Raw genomic sequence first — 24,991 nt, 5'->3', positions numbered from 1 at the left:
GTATGTATGTATGTATGTATGTATGTATGTATGTATGTACAGTATGTATGTGTGTGTATTTATGTATGTATGTATGTGTGTGTATGTATGTATGTGTTTGTGTGTGTATGTATGTGTGTTTGTGTGTGTATGTATGTATGTGTGTGTGTGTATGTATGTGTGTTTGTGTGTGTATGTATGTGTTTGTGTGTGTATGTATGTGTGTTTGTGTGTGTATGTATGTATGTGTGTGTGTGTATGTATGTATGTATGTATGTATGTATGTGTGTGTGTAAACTTTTAGTTCTTTTAGTAAACAACACCATTTGTTAGATTAACAGTTTAATTTTCATATATAGTCTATTGTAGACTTTCCACATATTACTTTTTTCTACCTTACAAGTATATATTATGCAAATGTAAAACTGTAAGTGCTACGCAGCACTATATATCCCTTAAAGTATTATTTGCATATTTCCTGACTCTTCTGTAGTTTGAACAGAGGAATGATTACACTGAATAAAGTTTAGAGGAAAGTTTTGGCTACAGGCGCTCGGTGCGGGTAGAATGAATGAATGGGTAAGTGAATGAATGAATAGAGCAGCTTTGCAGTGTGTCTGTATTGAACAGCGCAGGCTGCGCTCTTTGTTTTCACTCTCAATGGCTATTGTTTGATAGTTAAAGCAGCGCTCGTGTTAAGCGCGTCTCTGATTGGCTCCCTCCGGAGCAACAACAGGGCAGACAGGATCTGATTGGTGGAACAATAGTGAACCGCCCACCGCCAAGTTTTTCTTTAAGTTGCACTTGTGTTCTGAAGCAAAGTTGGAGTTGAGTTGAGTTTGAAAGCTGTGAGTGAGAGGAGCAACACAAACACAGCCATCATGAAGCTGTGTAGAACTTTCCTGGGTGAGTAAAATATCACGTCTTAAAGTTTTTAGTCAAAGTTTATTTGAGCTTCCTGATTCGTGTGTTGACACTGTTGACACTAGTAAACAGGTTGATAACGACAGGTCACAGTGTTCCGTGCATGTTGACGTTTAAAATCGAGCTTTGTGATCATTTAGTTATTTTCAAAGATCACCTGCTTACTAAGTTTAGAAAACGCAGTTTTACTATAGTACATTTTTTTACATTTTAAATGTACGAAACACTGTGACCTACTAAACTCACTTATATAAGTGAATTTATTCAAAGTTGTTGAATGTTGATTTTTTTTTCAGGCAGTTATGTGTGTAATTGTTTTTAGTAAACAGATGTTACAAACTCCACAGTGTTATAAAGTTTCATCGAGTTGTACTATTTTAATACTAATATGCTGTTTTTAACTTTGCCATGTAACTTATGAGCTGTGTGCATATGGCGTCTTCAAACTTTTGAAACCCAAATCCTAGTGCAGACAGTCCAGAGACAAAGGAAACTTTTGTTCCCATTGGGATTTTGTGTGAACTCTGTGGGGACTTCAGGCTTGTGCGGTAAAAGCCGTTTAAAAAGTTTGCATGAGGGAGGGACTTAAACCAGTCCATCTGTCTGTAGAGACAGGGAGGGGGTCGCTGGGCTGTTCTCTCAGCTGGCACCTATGTAATATTTATATACACAGTGCGGGCTCCACAAAACCCTTGGAAAGTTAATTGTATGCTGGAGTGAACAAGGCTGTCCATCTGTACTGAGGTTTAGGATGAGCCTGGGTTAAACTAAAGTTCCAGCTGGTGACCGAAGAAGTTCAGCCTAATTAAATATTCAGGAACAAAGGAAAGAGTTTCTCTATTCACCACAGTCACACTTTCCCACAACTTTTTGTAGTGTTCTCAAGTTCCTCAAAGCAAAATTCTATAGTTATTTTAAATATATATTATATAATATTTAATTATATATATTATATATATATATAATTATATTACATAATCTATATTGTGTAATAGTACATATACAAATGAAATTTGACAGCTCATAACAATACTTACAATAATTTCAGAAAACCTTTTGTTCATGAATTCTAATTTTCTTTAAATGTCAAGCAGCACAACAAACATTTAGAAACTTTTTTTTAGTTTGCTTTAAAAACGTCGTGAATATATATTTTTTAAATGTTAGGCTGTTATGACCTTAGAACCTTAGAACGTTATAAAGAATCAAAACTTGGTATGCGTTTTAAATATAAAATCACCTTTAAAATATTTTATATATTGTTTACGTCGTTTTAAATAATATACACGTTAACATGAGTTGGTGTGAATTTAGTTCATTCAATTGTTTACATTATTTCCACATGAATTAAATATTTTACAGCAACGCCATGGTGTATATTCATGCATTTACTATTGGTAGTGATTGTGTGTATGTTACACATGTATACAATATATTTAGTCATGTGTAACTGATGTACACTTTTAGCTCAAACAAATTTTAAGCAACCGTTTTTGCATTTATATAATAGAATTGTGTATCATTGATGATAAACAAAATGTAGGTTCATTAAATGAACCTTTTTGTGGAGAATAATATAATACATATAAAAGTAAATGACTTGCATCTTTTTAACAAGCTATTTTTTATTAACATTTATCTAGAATATCTAAATTTGGCAAATGTAGTGATTACACACTACAAGCACTACTCTACATCAAATGTATCGTTACGCACAAAAAGCAGTTCCAGCTAACGTCTCTGATTATTATTTGCCATAAACACGAATGAATGCAATAGATCGACTAATGTACGAGTTGATATACAAGAATAGTATTATGTTATATAAAAGTGGATGGAGTTGTCCATGGTCTCGGATAACATACCATATACAAGATAAAATAAGGATAATATTTAAGGGTAGCGTTTCATAATCATTTTCTTCAAAATAGATACATTTTACAATGGTCGCGGATAGACTACAAAACAACATAGTTAATCTGTAGTGTAACACACACTCGTCTATTTGAAAGTTATTTATTGGCAGTAGTAGTGGGAAACAGTCGGGACTCGGTTGCAGTGTGGAAACGTTTAGTGCTTTGATACTGGATGAAATGACTGGGATCCTGTCCATGGTGCTGAAATAGATCAGAGCTGTCTTCAGTGCTGAACTTTAAACACGTCCACTGCTGAACACAGAAAAGTGGATGGTGTTTAATGGTTTGGGCTTTTTAGACACTGCAGGGCCTACAGAAAGTGGAGTATGATTATTTGTATCACGTTTCGTTTATTCGATAGTAGAACGTCTAGGTTACAATGCTGCGTTTTAAAATGGTATTTCTCTTTACTTAATGTGATCTACAGTCCTCGATGTGTGTAGATATGCAGTGATTAGGTGTGAGGTGTGTGTGAGAGGTATGTGTGGGTGGGAGATGGGGTACTAGATGCCCACCCCATCCTGTATTGTACAATTTACTATGATGATGTCACAGCATTGGGTAGAGGAGGGGTGAACAATGGGCCTGTGAGCCAAGGTAAGTTCATATTATTCTCCGACAAACCGTATCTGGAAAATGTTTTAACGCGTGTCTGGGAACATTAAAACGTCAGATGGATCTACAGGACCAGAATAGTTATGTGAAGACGTTTTAAACGAGTGATGCTCGGGTTATTTACGGGTTATAACGTTCAGCTAAGCGCTTTATGAGAGAGGAGGAGGAAAACCGGTGAAGTTACAGCTACAAAGAGGAACAGGCCGCTTGCATTTTACGAGGAATACATCAACACAGGGGATCTGAGGATAACGGTATTTTTTATACGTGTATACATTCTATATTGCGATACGAATGGTGGAATATTTACATTTTCCTCTGGATTAATCGTGTACGAATGCGACGTTTGGTTGTTGTCGCTAATGGACGCCGGGTTAGTTAAAGAGCCATGTTCCGACCTGGTTTCAATCGGTCTTATCTTTAGAGTTTCTGTTTGTTCAGAAGCGCAGTAATTTACTTCTAATTGTAAATAAAGAACAAGCCAGTGACTGCAGAAATATAAAAAATATACACTTTGTATAGCTTCAATACACCTCTGTGGTAGATTCATGGTTTTTGGTGTTTATGGCTGTGCTGGTAAAGTCAGATGTGGAAAACAGACCTACATTACGTGGGATGTTTTTTTGGCTTGGCTGATTTACTTATAACAGTATTGTGCATACACTGTAACATATAGAGCAGATTAGAAATAAGAAGTGCTACATAATGGTAAAAAGTGCAACTTTGCAACCTCAATTTTCATACCAACACTGTTCTTACTTTACAGCTTTTTGCTGTAATTTGTTGCATGGAATGATGTAGGACACACACCTAAATTGAATACATTTAAACCATTTTAGAATGCTTTGAATTGGCTTGACCAGCAGTATGACATGATATTATTGTTTATATGTATTATCTCATTTTATTCCAAGGCTTGTTTTGTAATGTTAGCCATTCAATCTCCAATCATATTTTAAAAAGCAAAGTTTTAACCTGGGTTTCATTTAACCACCTTTTTAGTTTAATATTTTATATTTCATTAAGCTAAGTGTTTTATAGAGGATACCATGATATGTTATGTGGGGTAAAAACGATTGTTATTTTATGGTAGTAGCATATCAGCTTTATGTAAGCTGCAAGCACTTCTGTTATGTGATGTGCTATAGTTGTTAGAAGTATGGAAATGTGTTTAATGTGCCTGAAGACCGATGTGCTTTCTTGTGCGCTGTGTTTTGAAAAACAGGAATGGGCTTTTCCTTGTAGAAATGAATTGTGAGCTATTTTAACAATTGTAGTTAAATTCAACGGAAATAACATAAAATACATTATAGTCATTTGTTCAGCATAATAGAAAGAACTATGCACAGTGTGAATCATACACTGTACTATACAAATGATCATATACATCACAAATGTTTTGCATTTGTAAAAAAGCAAACTGATTGACCGTTTGCTTATATGTTTATTATTTGTTCCTACAAAAGAAATGCACTTGGTTGTTTAATTTTGGTTGTTGGACATGAAAGGTTATTTCCTCATATGTATTTTGCTTGCCATATTTGATGGCATTTGTCTTAATGTGTTCACATATTTATATACAAATATACATAGCTGCATTTAATTATTTAAATTATTTTTTTTATTATAATTTATTAGTTAATGTGGCAAAAACATGATAGAATTTTTAAAACATGAAAATATGTCACAATGTTAAATTGACTTTAATTGTAACAACCAAATGTGTTGTTTTGTAGGGGGGGGGGGGGGGTTATTGGCAATTAAAAAAACAGTAAAAATGCATTATGGACATGGATGCTGTGTCAAATGATCCTACTAAAACTGGTATTTAACTTTGTGGTAGGGAAGTGGTTGTGATTAAAGTCGTGTATCCATTAGAATCCATCGGGGTAATGGGCTGTTTTTTTGCTTCCTGGCTAATGGAAGTGTTGGACATTACTGTATTGTTTTAAGTTTACTTTCAGAGTGAGGCTTTTTTGAGGCATTGTGTGTGTATGTGTGTGTGTGTGTGTGTGAGAGAGAGAGAGAGAGAGAGAGAGAGAGTTGCGCTGTAATAGCAGTAAATTTCTCTGGGGAGCTCCCCTCTTTCCCCTCCCTCCACTTTGTCATGAGAGCACCAGGTGCCAGAAGAAACAAAATAGGAGGCCTACGTCATAATGGCCCAGTGGAACAGCTGGCTCGCGTTCACAGCTCTCTTCATTCACAACCCGTAGACCGTGATCCATTCAGAAGTGATCGTGCCTATGTCCTAGTGCCACAAAGGCCAAGCCATCCACAAGTTCAGAGGGGGTCACAAAAGCTGTTCAAATGAAGTTTCAAATGAAGTACTATGTACTATGTCCATATACTGTAAACTATGTCCTTGAGCTTATTCTGTGCTATTCTATTCTACGTATGCTAGGGCTGTCTCAAATCAAACATGAATATTTAAAGTTAAATGGAAATGACAAAGACATAGAATAACGTTTCCAAGCACCAATTTTTAAAAAAATTAAATTTATAGTTAACTATATATTATACATACATATACATATAGTACACTAATGCACATACAATTACAGAAAAGGATGCCTTTATATTAACATTTGTTGCATAATATAAAATATGCTCTAGTGTATCATAATGTACCTTTATGGGTTTTCTCTGCTTTTATAGAAAATGAGTTCCACGGGCAGCTGCTGAGTCAGAGGTGGACAAAAGAAGACAGAATCAGCAGCTGGGAGAGCAAGAGGAGCAAACGAATCAAAGTCAGATATAGATTATTTTTTCATTGTTTGTGTTTGTGTGTGTGTTTCCAGTTCACTCTTTACACTTCAGTATCTGCTATACTTCAGAGCTATCATGCACTGAATAACATTGATTGAAGTGCTGCAGCATTATTTTCCCTAAAATGTTTACATTTATTATACTAATATTACTTTTAGTAGTTCAGTCCACAGTCCACATTGGGAGTGTTTTTCAAAAGTTTAATTAATACAGAAAGTTACTCGATTATCGGTAACATCAGACTCTGCTCAAGGTGACCATTAGACATATCACTTTTACAAAAATGGTGCCATATAATCTTTACAGCATTGGCATAGAGGTACCATGTTTGGATGAAACCAAAAACTTTTCATAATTTTATAGTTAAAATAAGGCAAGATGTGTCTGTTTGGTATGAACAAAAGGAAAAAGAAGTGTAAAGGCGTGTAAACTTTATATATACTAATTGTTATATTGAATGTGTTCCAGATGAGCCTCGACACAGATGACAAGCGGACGCGGACCCGCTCAAAAGGCATCAGAGGTGAGTTTTGTTCGCTTTGTGCAATTTGATATGGCCACATCAAAGAGAGTCTCTAATCTGTCTGGCTTATTTATAGGAGACCTTCCTGATGCTAATTTTTGTAGCAAAAACCTCAAATTAATGCCCTATACCAAGAATTCATTGCTCCAAAGAAGTTATAATGCATGTGGTAATGTTATTAGTAAAAGTTCAAATTAAGTTTCTTTTTTTCCTCTGTAATTCAGTTCCTCTTGAGCTTGTTGGACAGGAATACAGGTAAAATTGATAAGAATCTACACTTATTTTACACAGAATAAAGATACTAAATAAATACTATGATAATAATCAGACTAATGAAGAAATGTCTGTTTTCTGTACTTTTAGCTGTCCCACCCCAGGCTGCGATGGTTTGGGTCATGTCAGTGGAAAATATGCTCGACACAGAAGGTACCATTAAGTGCAATATCGAGTAACACAGATCCATACAACTTGTATACCAATACCAATCATGATGTCATTTTTTCTCTCTTCTACAGTGCACTTGGCTGCCCATTAGCCAAGAAAAGGAAACTCCAGGAGGCGGAAGAGACCCAGCCAGCCGCTAAAAAGAAGCCCAATCCCTTAAAGCTAGCAATGGATGATGGGTTTAATGCAGACAGTGACACGAATAGTGAAACTGAACCAAAGGATGAAGCAGTGGATTCTGATGATGAAACAACCGAGAAGGAAGAAGAGCCTCAGAAGAAGGAACAAACACCAGAGTTACTGGCAGGTGTGTATTAGATATGCAATTTAGCATATTGTGACAGCAATGCTGCATTATAATGGATTAAGGACTGAGCAAAGTAGAAGACAATTACTGTCTGCATAAAATAGGATGAGCCTCATATGGGTTGCCTAATTGATGAGATGGCAAAATATGAGTTCCACCATTGGTGGACAATCTGGAGTGCAGGTGGGATGCAGAACAAACAAAATCACTATGGTAATTGAAAATCAGTCCAGCACAGTGCACTATTCTGAGAACACAACTGCAAAGTAACTAGGCAAATTGGGTGCTAATTGCTTGCTGTCTGTCTACTTAAGGTAGCTAGATAGCAGAAACCTATTAAGTCTTTCATTCAGACAGTGTAAAGGCAGCAACTTGGCTATTTCTATCAAATAAATACAATAAACACAACCACTTTGTGCCTCAAATCTTAATATATTTTCCATTTGATGTTTCCTTAGAGGAAAGTTCACAAATGGAATCTAAAGATAAAAACACAACAGACAAAGACGTTTCTTCTCCAGCGCATGAAAAGGAGTCTAAAACAGAGCAGGATGAGCCTGAAGTAACACCCATCCAACAAGATACAGTGGAGACTGAAAGTGACGAAGGTCTTCAGGTCGCAGCAGAGATCCAGGCCGGAGAGGATGAAGAGGGGGACGAAGGAGAAGAGATGACAGAAGAAGAGCAAATGACTCAGCAGCTAAAAGCCATTGAGGAGCCAGTGCAGATATCTGAAGAAGAAGGTGAGGAAGACGAAGAACAGGGTGAGGAGCATGAGAGCCAGTGCTCAAGTCAAAAGAACAATTCAGACCACCAGTACTTCAGCGGAGACTTCAACAAAGTTAAGGCCAAAGAAAATGAGGAAAAGACTAACAATCAGGACAATGACATTGATGAAGAAGTGGAGGAGGTGGATGATGAGGAGGAGGAGGACGAAGAAGAAGAAGAACAGCAGGCCCAAGCAGAGCCCACACACTTTCCCAGCACTGTGGCCACCAGCTTTCCAGCTCAGGTATCCCAACCAGATGCATTTGTGACATCTAGTGGGAAAACAGACACCCCCTTAAGCGAGGAGGAAGAAGAAGAGGAATTAGAAGAGGAGGAGCCCAACAAAGTCTCACCCACAATGGTGATAGAGCTGCAATCAGATGACGATGATGAGATTGAAGAGGAAGAAGACGAGATAGAGGATGAAGAGGAGGAAGATGCAGAAGATGAGGAGGCTGACAGTGTGTCTCACAGATCAGAGGTGACAGACGAGTCAGAGACGTATGACATGACACGAGGAAACCTGGGATTGCTTGAGCAGGCCATTGCACTTAAGGCAGAGCAGACAGCACGTAGTTCAGAGGAGAGTCGCTCTCCAGAGCAGCAGAGCTACCACAGTGCAGATGAAAATATGTCAGACAACCCACACAGAGGATATTATGGTAAAGGTACAGTGAGCACACATCAAGTTGTTGACTCACTTTAATACTTCATTTTTATTACAGTTTGTGGAGTTGCATACTTGACCTGGAAAATGACATTTAAGACAAATTGTAGCTTTGCACAATTTACACAATGGTCTTTTTCTTACACGAAAGTCTTTCTCCCTTCCTTTTTTTCTTTTTGATTATAGACGGCTCTAGATCAGATAAGAAGGAAGTGAAGTGTCCCACACCAGGGTGCGATGGGACAGGTCATGTGACCGGACTGTATCCTCACCATCGCAGCCTTTCTGGGTGCCCACATAAGGACAGGGTTCCACCTGAAAGTAAGTCCTACCCCCAAAACTGTTTGCATAAAATATATAAAAAATATCAAATATTTATTATCTATTACATGCACTATTTAATATACTTATGTAACACTCTGCTTTTACTTTCTGATTAGTCTTGGCCATGCATGAGAATGTGCTGAAGTGTCCAACGCCCGGATGTAACGGCCAAGGCCATGTCAACAGCAACCGCAACACACATCGCAGGTACTGATTAGTCTGTTTGTAAACTCATGCAAAAAATAATAGTTCAATCAATAAGGACATTTTTAGAGGCTTTTGGATTAATCATGAGTTTAAACATGGGTTTAATAAATATATATTATAAATATCTTTTCCCAGTTTATCAGGCTGCCCAATCGCTGCTGCAGGGAAACACTCAAAGACTTATGAAAAGCCACCTCAGGCTCAAGCTTCAGTCAGTGAACAAGTTGTCATAGGCTCTAATTCAGACAGAGTACTCAGGTAAAAACATAAAAAATGTAAAGAGTGATTTGAAAATGTTTTTAATTTATTAAGAAGCTAACCTGTCATCTCTGCTTTAGGCCTATGTGTTTTGTGAAGCAGCTGGAGATTCCTCAATATGGTAGCTACAGGCCTAATGCGGGTCCAGCCACCCCACGAGCCAACCTGGCGAAGGAGCTGGAGAAATACTCCAAGGTGTCCTTTGACTATGCAAGCTTTGACGTGCAGGTGTTTGGCAATCGCGTTCTCGCCCCAAAGATGCCTACCAGTGAAACCTCACCTAAAGCCTTCAAATGTAAGTTTACTTTTTACCCTCTGTCCTATTAAAATAACGTAGTTACCACAGCATGGCATCATAACCAGTGTTACAAATGTAGATTAAAAACCTTTTATGTGTTTCTGCAGTGCAGATGTTAATACATTTTCTGTAGTAGATTTTATATGTATCCGTTCTCTCGGTTAACAGCAAAACCATTTCCTCAAGCTTCCTCCCCGAACCAGAGTGTATCTGGAGGCTACACCAAAAGCAGCTCCTCTTCCACCTCCAGTGGATATGATTACACACATGATGCCGAGGCTGCTCACATGGCCGCCACTGCCATCCTGAACCTGTCCACACGCTGCTGGGAGAGACCAGAGAACCTTAGCACCAAGCTTCAGGAACAGACCAGTAAGGTATGTATCGTAACAAGGGCTTCACTACATTCTGTATCAACCAGAGAGGTGATACAGACTTTGTGGAAGCCTTCTAAGACTATTACATTTGCTAGTGGGTGAAGAGTAGCTACAATGAAACTGGGAGGATTCTTGATAAAAGAAGTTATCCATCTTCTGCAGGATATGGATATTGAGGTTGACGAGAATGGCACCCTGGACCTCAGCATGAAGAAACCCAAGAGAGAAGGCATGACGTCACCTGATCCCTCTTCCTCATCTTCATCTTCCTCACAACATCACGGAGTCACTTCACCTTCCTCTGGTCATGCCTACAAGATAGATGAGTGGGAGGGGCCTATTGACTACACCAAGACCAGCCAGCAGAAGGAAGAGGAGCCTGAGGAGGTTATTATACTTGGGATTTATTTTATATTACCAGTAAATAAATCACATGCTGTATACTGTACATATTAGTTTGCAGTGTGTAAAAGCAAAGAGATGTCATCCAGTAATCTGCTCTTCAATAATAAAATGGATAATAATTTCTTCCTAAGACTACTCTACATTTAACTGTGTGTAATGAGCAATGGTGTAGGAACTCTAAAGTTTTTGAGCTTGATCTATTTTGTGATTTACAGATGGATTACACGACACAATCCTACGCCTCTTCTGAAGCTGAGGATGATGATATTACACAAGAGGATGTGGAGGATAGAAAGTACCCTGGTGAGGTCACCACTTCCAGCTTCAAGCTCAAACTTCCTTCCAAGGACAGCAAGAAAGACCTCCTGCTGTAAGTATCAAAAACATGATAGAACATGACAGGTCTGAAATAGTAAACATGTTTAAATTACTAATACATAACATTATTTTACAATCTGTCCAGATGTCCTACCCCTGGATGTGACGGCAGTGGTCACATAACCGGAAACTATGCATCTCACCGCAGGTATAACATAATTTATGGCTGCTTATACACTAAATGGCTATGTGTATGTGGACACCTGACAATGAGCTTGTTGGTCAATCTAATGCTAGCATGTGTTTCTCTCAGACTTATACTGCACTTAATCTCAGCCATCTCTGCTTCACATTTATCTGTAATTCATGTGAACAGTCGCACATGAATGGATGTTTCTGAGCTGCATGCATTTTCAGTGTACTCTTTTATTATTCAGCTTCCTGTTGTTTACTACCTTACCAGCACAACACCATTACATACACATCCACGCACATATTCATTACTGACCTTTAAACAGACATCCAAGTCACACTACATGTTTAAAAAAACATCACATTTTCTATTTCAAATAATGAAGTGTTTGCTTCGGCCCACTAGAGAATGTTAATCAAAATAAAAAAGTAATTAAGACCTTATCAAGAAATCCAGATTTCATTAATGCAAACTGGAAACACACTTATTCTTATGTAACATGAAGACAAGCAAGATTTTGTCCAAACTAAATTTGCATATTGAAAAATGATAAAGGATAAAATAATTCCAATAAGGGCAGCAGTGGATCCAGTTTCATCTTTGCCTCTAGTTAGTGTTTGTAAGTTTTTCTTAGTATACTCCACAGTCCTTTCACCTCCCAGAAACATACAGAAGGTGGATTAAGTGGCTTAAATTTGGCTTAAATTTCCTGGGTATGTTTCTCTGTGATGAATTGGCGCCCTGTTCAGGGTGTAATCCTGCCCTGCACCCAGTGTTGCGTCAGACTACTGTGAATGAATGCATTATTACAATGAGGTGTTTACCTAATCTAATTCCTTCCAAGACTACACAGTCATTAAAGTATGTTACAAAAATTGTTTTAATAAATTTCACTTGACTTTAAGTTGGTCCTGGTGATACTTCAGTGTTTATTCGAGGCAAAAACAGAATCAAACCTATACACACACACACATAATCATTTTGAACAGGTCTAGGCAATACTGAACGACTTCCTCTATCTTGCACTTATGTTTCTCCTGTCTCTTCTTCCTTTCTCTATCCTGCTTTGTTCTTCCAGTCTCTCTGGGTGTCCTCTTGCTGATAAAAGTCTTCGGACCCTAATGGCTGCCCACACTGGTGAACTCAAGTATGTCTGCACTAATCTTCCCTCTAATGAGTTCTTGCTATGTTGCAGTTACTGCTTATCTGTACTTTATACTTCTGTTTCTACTCAACGTTGCTTGTTATACTTCAACACATGGTGGTTCTTTAATGAGAAATAAGAGCAACCTTAAATATTCTTAGTTATTAGCATTAATAGTTACAGCTACTACTTATCAGTGCACCTTTAGATGCAGTTTGCATTCTATATGTATATATAGTATTGTAAAGTTTAATTAATTAAAGTTTAATTAATAAATAATAAAGCTAAATAAACTCAGTGCCGTGACTGAGTTAAGTGATACTCATCCAGTACCTATAACTCTCTGCCCTCCAGATGTCCTACACCAGGCTGTGATGGATCTGGACATATCACAGGAAACTACGCCTCACACAGAAGGTACATCACTCTTATTTATCTATCTGCAATCCACCACTGTTAAAAGCTTTCCGCTTCCATGTGGTCAATTAAAGTTGAAAGGAACAGCCAATTTTATGCATTAATACTCAGCCTACTGTTAACAGTTTGTCTGGATGTCCACGTGCCAAAAAAGGTGGAGTGAAAATAACCCCCACCAAGGACGACAAGGAAGATTCAGAGTTGATAAGGTAAATGCTTTGAATACTACTTCAACCTAAACCATTTAGCCATAACTAATACTAAAGTGCTAGCTGTCCCAGCTCCAGTGCAAAACCAGTTTAGCAAAGACTGTACTTAGCTATAAAGACAAATTGTAGCATTTTAATATTTTTTGTTCTATTGTTATAATATTCTTAACTTTAAATGTCTATATTCAGGTGCCCAGTGCCTGGCTGTGACAGCCTAGGCCACATCAGTGGAAAATATGCCACTCATCGCAGTGCCTATGGGTGTCCTTTGGCAGCACGCAGACAGAAGGAGGGTTTGCTGAACGGTTCACCATTCTCATGGAAGTCTTTTAAGACAGAGGGTCCCACTTGCCCCACTCTAGGGTGTGATGGCTCCGGCCATGCCAACGGAAGCTTCCTCACACATCGCAGGTACTACACAGTTTAATAAATAATTAAGGCACTGGGTCAATAATACCATTACCAGTTTTAATAACAAGACAAGATATGCAAGACTTTTTAGTCACATTAGCACTGTATGTCAAATAGAACTGAGACAGCAATTAAACAGCAAACTTTATGTGCTTAAGAAAAATAATGTTGTGTAATTTTTGCTTTGTCCATTATTCTTACAGTCTATCAGGTTGTCCAAGAGCTTCTGCTAACAAGAAAAGAGCTAGGTTTCCTGAGGATGACTACATCAGCAAGAAATTCAAGGCAAGCGATGGTAAGGAGAACCATCAACACCAGAAAAGCTAGAATTTTCTAACTTGTGTTCATTTTTACAAATTTTATAATGTGCTGTTTTTTTCTCAGTTCTTGATAACGATGAAGACATAAAGCAGTTAAACAAAGAGATCTGTGAGCTTAACGAGTCTAACTCAGAGATGGAGACAGACATGGCCAACATCCACACACAGGTCAGTTCCATCAGAGCAATCTGTCTAATTGGTTTTTCATTAGTGAATAGTGGATTCAAAATAACAATTATTTTTAAAAGGCTTTGTCACAAAGTGTAAATAATTACATCTTCAGAAAATCTATGTGTAAAATGTATATTTAACTGAAGGAAGGTATTGTTTTACTAATTGGTTATATATCATCATGTGACTTTCCCCTGCAGATTTCATCAATGGAGAAGAATTTAAAGAACATGGAGGAGGAAAATAAACTAATCGAAGAGAAAAATGAAGCTCTGTTCGTGGAATTGTCTGGCCTGAGCCAGGCCCTTATCCGTGGCTTAGCCAACATTCGTCTACCACAAATGGTGAGTAAACTAGTAGTGAGCAATCCACAATACACTCCTTATGAACTATTGAGATATTGTGTTCAAACAGCATCCTTATATATAAAGGTGTATTCTCACCTTGCACTATAAATGGCAGTCTGGGCAGTCATAGCTCACTGGTTAAGGTACTGGACTGACCGTAAAGTTGCTGGTTTAAGCCTCACCACTGCCAACGTTTTACTGGTAGTAACCTGAACATAGCCCTTTACCAACTATATTCTAATTTGGACAAAAGCATCTGCTAAATGATGTAAATAGAAAAGCATATAAACAATTAAGACTCTATAATGGATTAGCATACGTTTACTTACATAGCTTACTCAATTGTCCTGCAAACTCAGAATCAAAATATACCAAAAAATTTAAATATATGAAAATAAGTAACTATTTACAATGTTTCCATCTTTCCACTGCAGGAGCCCATCAGTGAACAGAACTTTGATTCATATGTGGACACTCTGACTCACATGTTCAGCAACAAAGAGTGCTATCAGAATCCTGCAAACCGGGCCCTACTTGAATCCATCAACCAAGCTGTCAAAGGCATTGAGGTGTAAGCACATTTGGAATTAACCACACCGAGGAAAAGAGCATCACCATGAGACACTGTGGCTTCAGAAACAAACCAACAATACTTGTGCACTGTTAAAGGATTTTCAGGTTTTGTATGTGACTGATTATGAGCCTGGTTATGCCCTGGGGGGTTCCGAGTTAAGGACCAAATTCTACAATCCAGTCTTGCTGCTTAAAAGTTTTGTCTACAATTATATGACCCAAAAGGTTTCTATGCCAGTGTGGCAGAGTTGTTCTCCTTATAGGGTATTTTGGACTTTTTCTGATTAGTGATCAGATCACACCTGTCCCGTTCTGCCTTTCTTAATCTTCTCAGTGAATGGAGGTTGTCATGAACAAGCTGTGAGATGGTGTGTGTGTATGTGTGTGTGTGTGTGTGTGTGTGTGTGTGTGCGTGCGTGCGTGCATGTGTGTGTGTGTGTAAGGTGGACATTTAATGTCTGAGGGTACTTTGAGAATTACTGGAGTCCTGTTATGAATCACGATTAGATTGCAACACTGCTGTTGTTTGTATGATGTTGTCTCAGATTTGGTGGTAATTTGTTCCAGTCCCATTTAGAAATGGTCTTTAGTATTTGAAACCATAGATATTGCACTTCCATAATAGTTTGTAGTTTCATGATCATAATGCTATTATTATAATTATTACTATTTAAATTTGTAATTCATTAATATGTAAGGTTAATTTATTATTTATTCATGTTTGGCTGATTATTTTGTTTATTTATTTATCAGTGTCTATTTAAGAGCTTATTTATTTTACACCACAAAATTCTATAAGCAGCTTTTTAACAGTTGATATAAGGAGAATATTTGCCCTCTTTATTGAAATAGAGGCAATATTTTAAAAAAATATCCACAGCAAGTGTTTTATAAACCTTCCTATTTATTTTAAAGACAGAGATTTTTAATCTCTTTTTTAAGTGCAAATATTTTTTATCAACTTTTATATTATTTTCTAATATTCTTTTTATTTAATGATTTTGTTTTCCATAAAAGTATTTTGACACCGTCCACAGTGAAGTGGCTTAAACAGATACAGTATGATGTATTTATTATTATTTATGTAATATTTAAGTACAAATTGAATGGAGATCTTGTTGCAATATTTATTTTGTAAATGTATCTGTGTTAGTGATTGCTGCATATGGATAGACTTTTACCCATCTGTTGGTGATAAAATAAAAGGGAATTCTATTACCTACACTGCCTCATAATTTATCCTTTATTGCTTATGGACAGTAGATAGTTCATGCCCAACACTGTGGTCTGGGAACCTGGATTAAGTCCAATTTACTGTGTGTGAGAAAATCTCTCAGTTGAGTTTCCTCCTGCTCATACGCTGCTGGTTAAAAGCTCAAAACTGCACCTGGGTGTGAGTGAATGAATGGGTGAGTTTGTCATGCCTTACTGTGTACTGGCCCCATGTACAGGGTTTGGATAAGCTCCACATTCACTTAGGTTCTTTGCTGGATAAACTGAAAAGCTATGTCTTTATGTCATGTCCATTTTTACAACAGAACTTTTGACATTGTCTCTTCAGTACAAATATTATTTGGTGTCTTTTTATCATTCTACATTGCCTTTTCTTTTCTAAAAATCCTACTAAAATAAAAGACTAATACAAGAGTTTCACTGCAGGGCATCAAAATCTAAGAAGGTTTTTGCATAATTGAAGCCATTTAAAGCTGACTTATTTTACAATATAATTTTGACAATTTTTTTTTTAACATAAAATCAGACAAAATCATGTGAATTGGCTAGAATTTTGCCCATAGGTGACATTTATAGGTGAATGGGTGATGGGTAAATGTTTTAGTAAGTGTTACCTTACACTGGACTGGCGCACTGGCCATTGTGTGTTCCTGCAGCAACCTTAGCCTGGATAAAAAATGAAAAAAGGAAAGTGAAAAATTATGCCTGTCTCCAAACATCTGAGTTCTTCCTTTTGTATGTCACACATCTCTGTGTTAGGCTGCAGCAATGTATGATTTGATCAGAAATGTACTTGGAGTTCTATGAACCGACAACTCTATGAACCGAGTCATTTATAAACTGATTTTCTAAACAACGCAAGTCTTTAATGAGTCGACTGTTTTGAGCCGACTCTTATGAACAGATTCTTTTGTGAAGCGCTCCAGGAACTAGCTTTAGTTTTGCAATATTTAGCTTTAGTACACTCAGCTACATTTACCGTTTATATTAATGTATTTACTGTACTTGTCCAAAACAAAAAATTAAATTAAAAAATAGTCTATATAACTACATTTTATGTTTGTGTGACGTCAGGTAGTCAGCTGCTCAGTGTTTACATCCAGAACTGTGGCCGACTGAGCTGAATGTTTATGCAGAAAGAAAGACGGCTGGATTAGAACATGAACAGCATTAGCACAACACAGAACGAGCATTAATATAATCAGTAAAACGTTACAGTGCGGTGTGTTGCTGGTATTTGTTATTTCCACAGAGCGCATCTCCTGAGAAACAGGCTTCATTTCATACAGACCGAGTGCTAACAGCTGGAGGTGAGCCTAAATTACACCGTATAAACCACAATTCATCATTTTTATCATCAGATATAACGAGTCTATCCTGTAATGATCCGGGTTTCACTATTAGCATCACAGCTACTAATTTTATCTCATGGAACACGGGTTTTAAATGTGCATATTTTGGGGGTTTTGTTTGTTTTGATTTTTTGACTGCGTTCCAGCTTGCGTACTACCACATAATCAGTATTAAATCCACATCGCGAGTTACCATAGTTACCATAGATGGCGTACTGTTCTAACACACTGTTAGGTGCGCTAGGATGAGAGATGAGCTGTATTTATTATATGGATGCACATTGTGTGTTGTCTTATGGCGCAGCTGCAATTTGGGCATTTTGTGAAAGGACTGATGAAAATCTTCCTCAGTGATACACTTTGACTGGTTCAGTCGCTGGGTAACAAGGTTGCCAGGTCTACATGACCACACAGTGTACATTTACAACCAGCCCAATACCAGTGTGTTTGTTTGTTTGTTTATTAGGATTTTAACGTCATGTTTTACACTTTTGGTTACATTCATGACAGGAAACGGTAGTCACTCATTACACAAGACTCATCTGTTCACAAGTTTAATATCGAACACAGTCTTGGACAATTTAATATCTCCAATTCACCTCACTTGCAAGTCTTTGGACTGTTGGAGGAAACCGGAGCACCCGGAGGAAACCAGAGCACTCGGAGGAAACCGGAGCACTCGGAGGAAACCCACACAGACATGGGGAGAACATGCAAACTCCACACAGCCCCACCTGGGGATCGAACCCAGGACCTTCTTGCTGTGAGGCGACAGTGCTACCCCCTTAGCCACCGTGCCGCCCGTCCAATACCAGTCATTTATTTATCTTTGCTGCCAATTAATGTAGAACTGTAGATCATTTACAGTAGCCAGTCGACCTTCTGGCATGTTTATGGAAGGAAAAGAAAACCAACGTCCATAGAGAAACGCACAGGGTTACATAAAACACATGCCAATCATCACAGATTGGGGACTGAATTTTAAAAATGGTTTAAACTCGGAACTCTGGAGTACCATTTAACACTGAGTAGAAGGCAGGAATACGCCCGGTACAGGGCATCAGTCCATCACAGGCACCAACTGAACCTGAACACTAGTTATCTAATATCAGTGCCTGATATCACAAACTCCCTTTAGGCTCAAGTTCTCACATACACACTTAAAATGTGGTGGAAAATAGTACAGATAAGTAAAAACTGTTATAGCCACAAGGCCATGAGCAACACTGTAGTAATGACTGTGGTTCTGGAATAGGATGTCCATTAAGCTCATGGTCGGGTGTCCACTCAGTCTTGGCCATAATGTGCACCTTTTGCAAGCAGTTTATAGGTCTATAATTTAGGGTTGCTGATATAGCCCACATTTCTGTACTGCAGACTTTTTACTCATATACCTCAATGTATTTGTGTAATATATTTGCCGTCTCATGTGGCCCAGCTGGACAAAAGATCCTTTGTAATATATTCATAGTACTGAATACCTGCTCTTAATATCAATATCAAATAGTATCAGATCAGATTACGAATATCAAAGGGTCTTAAAGCATGTCGTCACTCCTAAAAAAAGTTTTCAAGGTGTCCGTATGCTCAGGTACTCTGATCAACATCAAGTATCAAACAATACATCATCCATCAGTTGAAAGAGACCATCATAGGCCCACCACAGACCAAGTATTATTTTGATGGTTGGCCATTTCAGTATGTAAATGAATGACTCCTTGATGGTGGTGACAGGTTAGTGTTTGTGGTACTGATGCCAAGTGCCACAGAGTAAAAGTAGTCCATTTTGTGGAAAAACGCTTGATCTGGCAACACAGCCTGGACCTTTAGGATTTTTTGCATCCTAGCACCACCATCTGAAAGCTCTGTGAAATTGCAACCTCTACATTTTGTACATTGAAGTGCATTATATGAAACTTTGATTAAAGAAATGTAAAGGTAATGCAATACGGTTAAATGAATATAAACACCCTTACTAAGTATTATGTTCAGGTGTTTAGCCATACCCATTACTTTTAGGAAGGTCCTTTTACACAAGTTTGGTGTGAAGAAAATCCAATGGCCTCAACCCTATTACATTTATTAGAGATAAAAGGAAACATTGATTGAGAGCCAAGCCATCTGTGCCTGGCCTCACGGATGCTCTGACTAAATGGGCAGAAATTTTCATAGACGCAATCCAGTATCTTGTAGAAAGCACTCTTTAGAATCATGGGTTCTATTACAGCAGTTCACATTGCTGCCCTTTTTGAAATAGGATGTCCAACAAGATCATGGTCATGAGTCCACAGACAGTGTTTAGTACTTGCATCATATAATTAGCTGCACTTGCAAGTAATAACATCCACATTCTTTCTCAGCAAATTAACTACAATGGGTGGTGCAGTAAGCGCTGGAGAGGACAATGATGAGCTGATTGACAACCTGAAGGAGGCCCAGTACATTCGCACAGAGGTTGTAGAGTGTGCTTTTAGAGCCATAGACCGAGCTGACTACTACTTGGAGGAATTCCGAGACAGTGCTTATAAAGACTTGGCCTGGAGACATGGAAACATTCACCTGTCTGCACCCTGCATCTACTCTGAGGTGATGGAGGCCCTCGACCTTCAGCCTGGCCTGTCTTTTCTTAACCTGGGAAGTGGAACAGGCTACCTCAGCACTATGGTGGGCCTCATACTGGGTACGTTTAACCTGCATTTAAAAGCTTTAAAACAATTTTATTAACGAATGACATTGACCGAGATGTTATAAAATATTATTTAGTTTACTTTTGTAAATGTTTACCCTAATAATAAAAAAACAGTTACTAAAGATGAATGAATATATGTGGTTTAACTTAGGAATATACAAAAGACATGAAAAAAGCGTGGTAAAGAAGAAACTCCAGTGACCTGCACAGAGCCCTGACCTCTGCCCCAATAAACAGCTTTGGAATGAACTGTAACATCAATCAGGGCTATTTTTGACCTACATCAGTGCCCAGTCATACAAATGCTCTTTGACTCTATGAGCACAAATTCCCACAAACATACTTGTGAGAAGCCTTCTCAGAAGAGTGGCTGATGTTATGGCTAAAAAAAATCAGGTCACTTTATTTTAATGCCATTTGTTTTTGAAATAGAATGTCCAATAAGCTCAAGGTCCAAATACTTTTGTCCATACAATGTATAAAATGCTATATTTATAAAACCACAACATTGACATGATGTATTCTCTTCATTAACAGTCTTAAACCTTCTGTCTTGTTTGCAGGTCCGTTTGGCGTAAACCATGGTGTTGAACTCCACGCTGATGTAATCGATTATGCATATGAGAAGTTGGATTGCTTCATTAAAACCAGTGACAGCTTTGACAGGTCTTGTAGCCATGTGTTTTTGTCAATGTCTAGCATTGCTATTATGGTAACACTTGGCATTGTGATGGAGTTTTGGTTCAATCTTAAAATCAAAGGTAATACTACATCATTTTAATTAATACTACATCATTTTTATCCACAACAGGTTTGATTTCTGTGAGCCATTGTTTGTGATGGGGAACTGTTTGGAGATTGCCCCAGAGAGCAGGCAGTATGATAGGGTTTATTGTGGAGCAGGGGTTCAAAGAGATCATGAAGACTACATGAAAAACCTGCTCAAAGTCGGGGGTATCTTGGTGCTCCCCTTGGAAGAAAAGGTGAGCACACGTATCATCTCTCAGTGTTTGTCTCAAACATTTTTAACCTGACCTGTTGATATTTATAACACATTTTATTTGTTTTATTTTAGTACATTTATTCATTTTGGTAATTATTAATTAATGTAAGACCTCTTGTCCTATGATGTTATAAGTATTAAGTTTTTTGAGACAATGAAAACCTCTGACTCTTTCCATTATTAATTATTCAATAAGTACTTATGTGTAATCATGTACTTACAAAAAATGATTTTCTTCCCTTTTAGCTTACCAAAATTACTCGGACGGGGTACAACACATGGGAAACAAAAAAGATCATTGCTGTGTCATTTGCACCTCTTGTGCTTCCAAAACACAGAGAAAATGGCAAACCCCGAGCAGTACCACTACGTAAGTTATCTATAACAGTAGATTCATATTCATTTACAGATAGTGTAAGAAGCACTAGCTTTCATAATTAATTTAATTAAAACTGAACATACACTTTTATATATTCTCACCACTGACTGACCTCAGGATGTTTTTGCTGAATACAGTGTTTTGTGTTGTGTAGCTACTATGTTTGAAGTGCGAAGCCTTCAGGACTTGGCTCGTATTTCCATCCGGCAGACCCTGAAAAAGTCTGTGTCCGAGTTGTGGCCTCTGCCCCGGCGAGCAGGAGCCAGAGGCAGGTCTCGGTTCAAACACAGACGTGAACAGCGTGACTCTACCATACTAACCAACCACTACATGTTCATGAGTCGCTTGATCCCCAGATCTATGGATGACAACAACAATCAGTCAGGGTCAGATGATGACGATGATGAAGAGGACTGTAGAGGAGTCTGCGAACAATTCGAAGATGAGGTCGAAGAAGGTCAGAATAGAAGAAGGCGGGAGGGAAAAGTTACTGAGGCTCCTGTTAACCACTTGAGAGAGAAAATCCTTACTCTGCCTCTTCCAGAGCCACTCAAGACCTACCTTCTTTATTACAGAGAAAAATAAGCCAGAAATGTCTGGCCCAGTAATTCAGTCGCAGACTACCTACAAGTCCTTATAGCTCCACCAGTCCTTTATTGCACACAACTCTTGTATTGTCAAAAAGATGTGCATGAGTCAATTTGGTATGTGTTGACGAGACCCATGACACATTGTAATATATACTACATGTATGTAGAATCATCATCTTATTAGTAAGGTTGGCAATTTCAGCCATTGTTGGTTGCCATTGTTATTGTGAAATGGTAATGTCAATAAACGGTTTAGCTACAAATCAGTAGGCCTCACTACAGAGTTTTAAACTGCTTCTGGAAGTAGTCAGCATAAGCATTTGTTAATAGATGTTTGGATTGGTCACAGCCCCATCCAGCACTTTTTGTATAATTTACATTAACAGCATTGAGCATACAGTCTTGTTCACAGGGACAAGTGTTTTGTTTTGTCCAGAGTAAACAGATTCTCAATCTAGTAAAAACTGGCTTCTTTCTAAGAACCAATTCAGATAAAACCTTGTTAAAAAGTAGAATCGGAAGCAGGAAAATGTATCCATGCACCAAGTACAAGGTTAGCACTTAAACACTAGTGCTTAAAGGTTAGCGCTTAAACTACTGAATGAAGCGGTGGGTTTTTTTTGTCCTCAGACATGAAGAAACTCAGCTGTTTGGAAAGACAGAGGTAGTTTATTCCACCACCTGGTTTCAGAGCCTTGATGCTCACAAGTCCTAAGGGGGTTGGTAAGAGAATTCAAGCTCAAAACATGAAGACTTGAGCATTGCATTAGGGTAATCCTAAAGTTCTAAAAGGGGAGCCCACATGACCATGTTAGATTACCAACATAAGAGAATGAGTTACGTTAACAATCTTAGCATGTGCTTGAGGCTAAGATAAGCAGGACTGAGATGATATATCAGTCCTGCTGGTGTTTGTCCCGAGTTTTAATTAATAACGAGGTGTCCACCAGACATGCAAGCTGTATCCTGATGAAGGAAAAGACTAGACAAGTCGTGTGTATCATCAGCATAGCAGAGGTATGAAAAGCATATGAGGAGATGTGAGGATATCAAGAGATCAGTTGTAGGGGCAAAGAGAATGGCCCAGTACTGAACCTAGTTGGACTACAATTGAGTTTTTATTACTAAAATGCAAATTCTGCCATGGCACGTTATGACCATTCTTACAGATAAGAGATAAGCTGTAATTCTAAGGCTGAAAAGAATGGACTGGATAAACTTATGGTTAACTGCATCAAACTTTATGATGATGAGGATTTGGTTAATTTGGAAGCACATGTGCAGGTGCAGTAAAACCCTACTGTTAGGATCTTGGTTGGCATTTTAAGTGAGAAAAGGGACAGCTAATTGTAAACCTAACACTAAAAAATATTGAAGAGAACAGAGAGGATTGCTACAGAATTTGGGTTTTCTGTGGAGAGGAATGACTCTTGCGGTCTTGAAAGCTGTAAGGATATAGCCAGCTATCATGGAGTTGTTGGTGACCATTATTTGAAAAAGGACAGGAGCTTTTGTAAATTATCTTGTAATAAACAAAAGGTGTCCTGCCTGATTTTGATGATGTGGTTAGTAAAGATAAAGAAATAATTTAGCTATGTGTTCTTGTAAGAAACATGGTGCTAGACAGTAGTGTCTGTAGCAGTGTTTCCTACTGGAGTTTTTTATTTACATGCATTTATCTGGTACTAGTAAAACAGTGCAGACAATCCAACAAAACTCCATAATATAAAGCACTTTGTATCCTGCCATTAAATATCAATCTTGTATTAATGTATATAAAATAAATACTGAAAAGAAACATCTGCTAAATCTCCTTAAAGCAAAGGAAGGATGCCCCAACCTGGTTGTCCTAACTGGCATCTTTCTTAAATACGGTCTGATCTTTATCAACATTGTCTGTTTTGTAAAGTAATTAGCCAGGCAACGTTACACATGTTGTTTAATTGAAAACATACTATTACTCTATAATCAGCTGCTGAATCACAAAAAAATTTACTCTTATTTTAACTTTGTAAAGTACTGTGTTTCATTTCTTTCTCTAAACTTTTAGTCTAATACAATTCATGACAAATAAAATGGCAAAAAATGAAAAGGTGTGTGCATTGTGTGAGTAGTTACAAACATTTTGCCCTTTTCATTCTCTTCACCCTTTCTCCTCCCCCAATCAGGATTTTGATATGTTTTCAAGCATTTTGTAACTGTATTTAAAATGTGTTCTTAATGTTTCTCTTAATATGTCATGTTTTGTCACGTGACTGGTCGTAACACTGCTCATTCTTTTCATGAATTGCATACGTGTCATAATTAAATGTGCAAAACTGTTTCATGCATGAACAGGGTTTTATAATACCTGCCACTAGTAAATAAATGTTCAGTACTAAAAAAAAATCTATGTGGTCTTTATTATAAAATACATGGAATGTTTTGAGGAGCACCCTCCATGTGACTCCCCAACCCCACACCAAAATACCATTATATATACATGAGATAAGGGGGACTGGACCAAGTGGTTGACTTGATGCCTAATTACTTAGCAATAACCAGCCTTCATGTGTCTGTAGAAAAGAAACAGCCTGTATATATAAAATAAAAACAAGCAAATGACAAATCATGTCAGCAGGATGTTGGATGAGGCTAATGTTGCATTTATTTCTCCGAATTCAAATTATAATATGTATATCTAAACTAGTCCGACCTTTAGAAGTCACATTTTAAACAAGCAATGTTGGTTGTTGGTCTTTTTAGGCTGTTTTTGCTATGGAAGTAACTTGATAGGCTAATCTAATGTAGACTAACATTATTTCTGGCACATTCACTAATAGAATATAATCAGTGGGGACATTGTTCAGAAATATTGACTTGGT

At 37.7% G+C, this 24,991-nt stretch overlaps 2 protein-coding genes across 3 annotated transcripts; both read left to right on the top strand.

The window, feature by feature from the left end:
* The first annotated feature begins 828 nt into the window (after positions 1-828).
* myt1a (myelin transcription factor 1a) lies at positions 829-16,103 on the top strand. 2 transcript variants are annotated; one of them, XM_063014874.1, is made up of 22 exons: positions 829-885; positions 6,090-6,181; positions 6,669-6,723; positions 6,948-6,978; positions 7,087-7,149; positions 7,239-7,474; positions 7,933-8,904; positions 9,096-9,230; positions 9,350-9,440; positions 9,576-9,698; positions 9,779-9,993; positions 10,165-10,373; positions 10,536-10,760; positions 10,994-11,148; positions 11,242-11,304; positions 12,788-12,850; positions 12,976-13,059; positions 13,249-13,470; positions 13,674-13,765; positions 13,855-13,958; positions 14,162-14,305; positions 14,743-16,103. In XM_063014874.1, exons 1-22 carry the CDS (start codon positions 861-863, stop codon positions 14,881-14,883), a joined length of 3,540 nt encoding a protein of 1,179 aa, XP_062870944.1. In that variant the 5' UTR covers positions 829-860; the 3' UTR covers positions 14,884-16,103. The 2 variants fall into 2 exon arrangements, with proteins under 2 accessions (XP_062870944.1, XP_062870946.1); XM_063014876.1 differs by lacking the exon at positions 829-885 and adding an exon at positions 3,620-3,688.
* A 1,126-nt stretch (positions 16,104-17,229) lies between these two features.
* Positions 17,230-24,724, top strand: pcmtd2a (protein-L-isoaspartate (D-aspartate) O-methyltransferase domain containing 2a). Its single transcript, XM_063015793.1, has 6 exons — positions 17,230-17,424; positions 19,827-20,146; positions 20,719-20,821; positions 20,967-21,138; positions 21,405-21,528; positions 21,692-24,724. Exons 2-6 carry the CDS (start codon positions 19,840-19,842, stop codon positions 22,120-22,122), a joined length of 1,137 nt encoding a protein of 378 aa, XP_062871863.1. The 5' UTR covers positions 17,230-17,424; positions 19,827-19,839; the 3' UTR covers positions 22,123-24,724.
* Positions 24,725-24,991: the final 267 nt, after the last annotated feature.

This window comes from Trichomycterus rosablanca, chromosome 19 (assembly GCF_030014385.1).
Source record: "Trichomycterus rosablanca isolate fTriRos1 chromosome 19, fTriRos1.hap1, whole genome shotgun sequence".
Lineage (NCBI taxonomy): Eukaryota > Metazoa > Chordata > Actinopteri > Siluriformes > Trichomycteridae > Trichomycterus > Trichomycterus rosablanca.
The sequence above is the reverse complement of the archived record's forward strand: the minus strand, read 5'-3'. Positions and strand labels throughout refer to the sequence as shown.

What these genes read in the sequence shown, in the direction of transcription:
- myt1a (XM_063014874.1), top strand. Translation starts at nt 861, where the DNA reads ATGAAGCTGTGTAGAACTTTCCTGG. An exon ending in TTCAGGAACAGACCAGTAAG is followed by an intron (nt 10,374 to 10,535) that starts GTATGTATCGTA and finishes CATCTTCTGCAG; the next exon opens with GATATGGATATTGAGGTTGA. An exon ending in GAAGATTCAGAGTTGATAAG is followed by an intron (nt 13,060 to 13,248) that starts GTAAATGCTTTG and finishes GTCTATATTCAG; the next exon opens with GTGCCCAGTGCCTGGCTGTG.
- pcmtd2a (XM_063015793.1), top strand. Translation starts at nt 19,840, where the DNA reads ATGGGTGGTGCAGTAAGCGCTGGAGAGGACAATGATGAGCTGATTGAC. An exon ending in TATGGTGGGCCTCATACTGG is followed by an intron (nt 20,147 to 20,718) that starts GTACGTTTAACC and finishes TCTTGTTTGCAG; the next exon opens with GTCCGTTTGGCGTAAACCAT. An exon ending in TGCTCCCCTTGGAAGAAAAG is followed by an intron (nt 21,139 to 21,404) that starts GTGAGCACACGT and finishes CTTCCCTTTTAG; the next exon opens with CTTACCAAAATTACTCGGAC.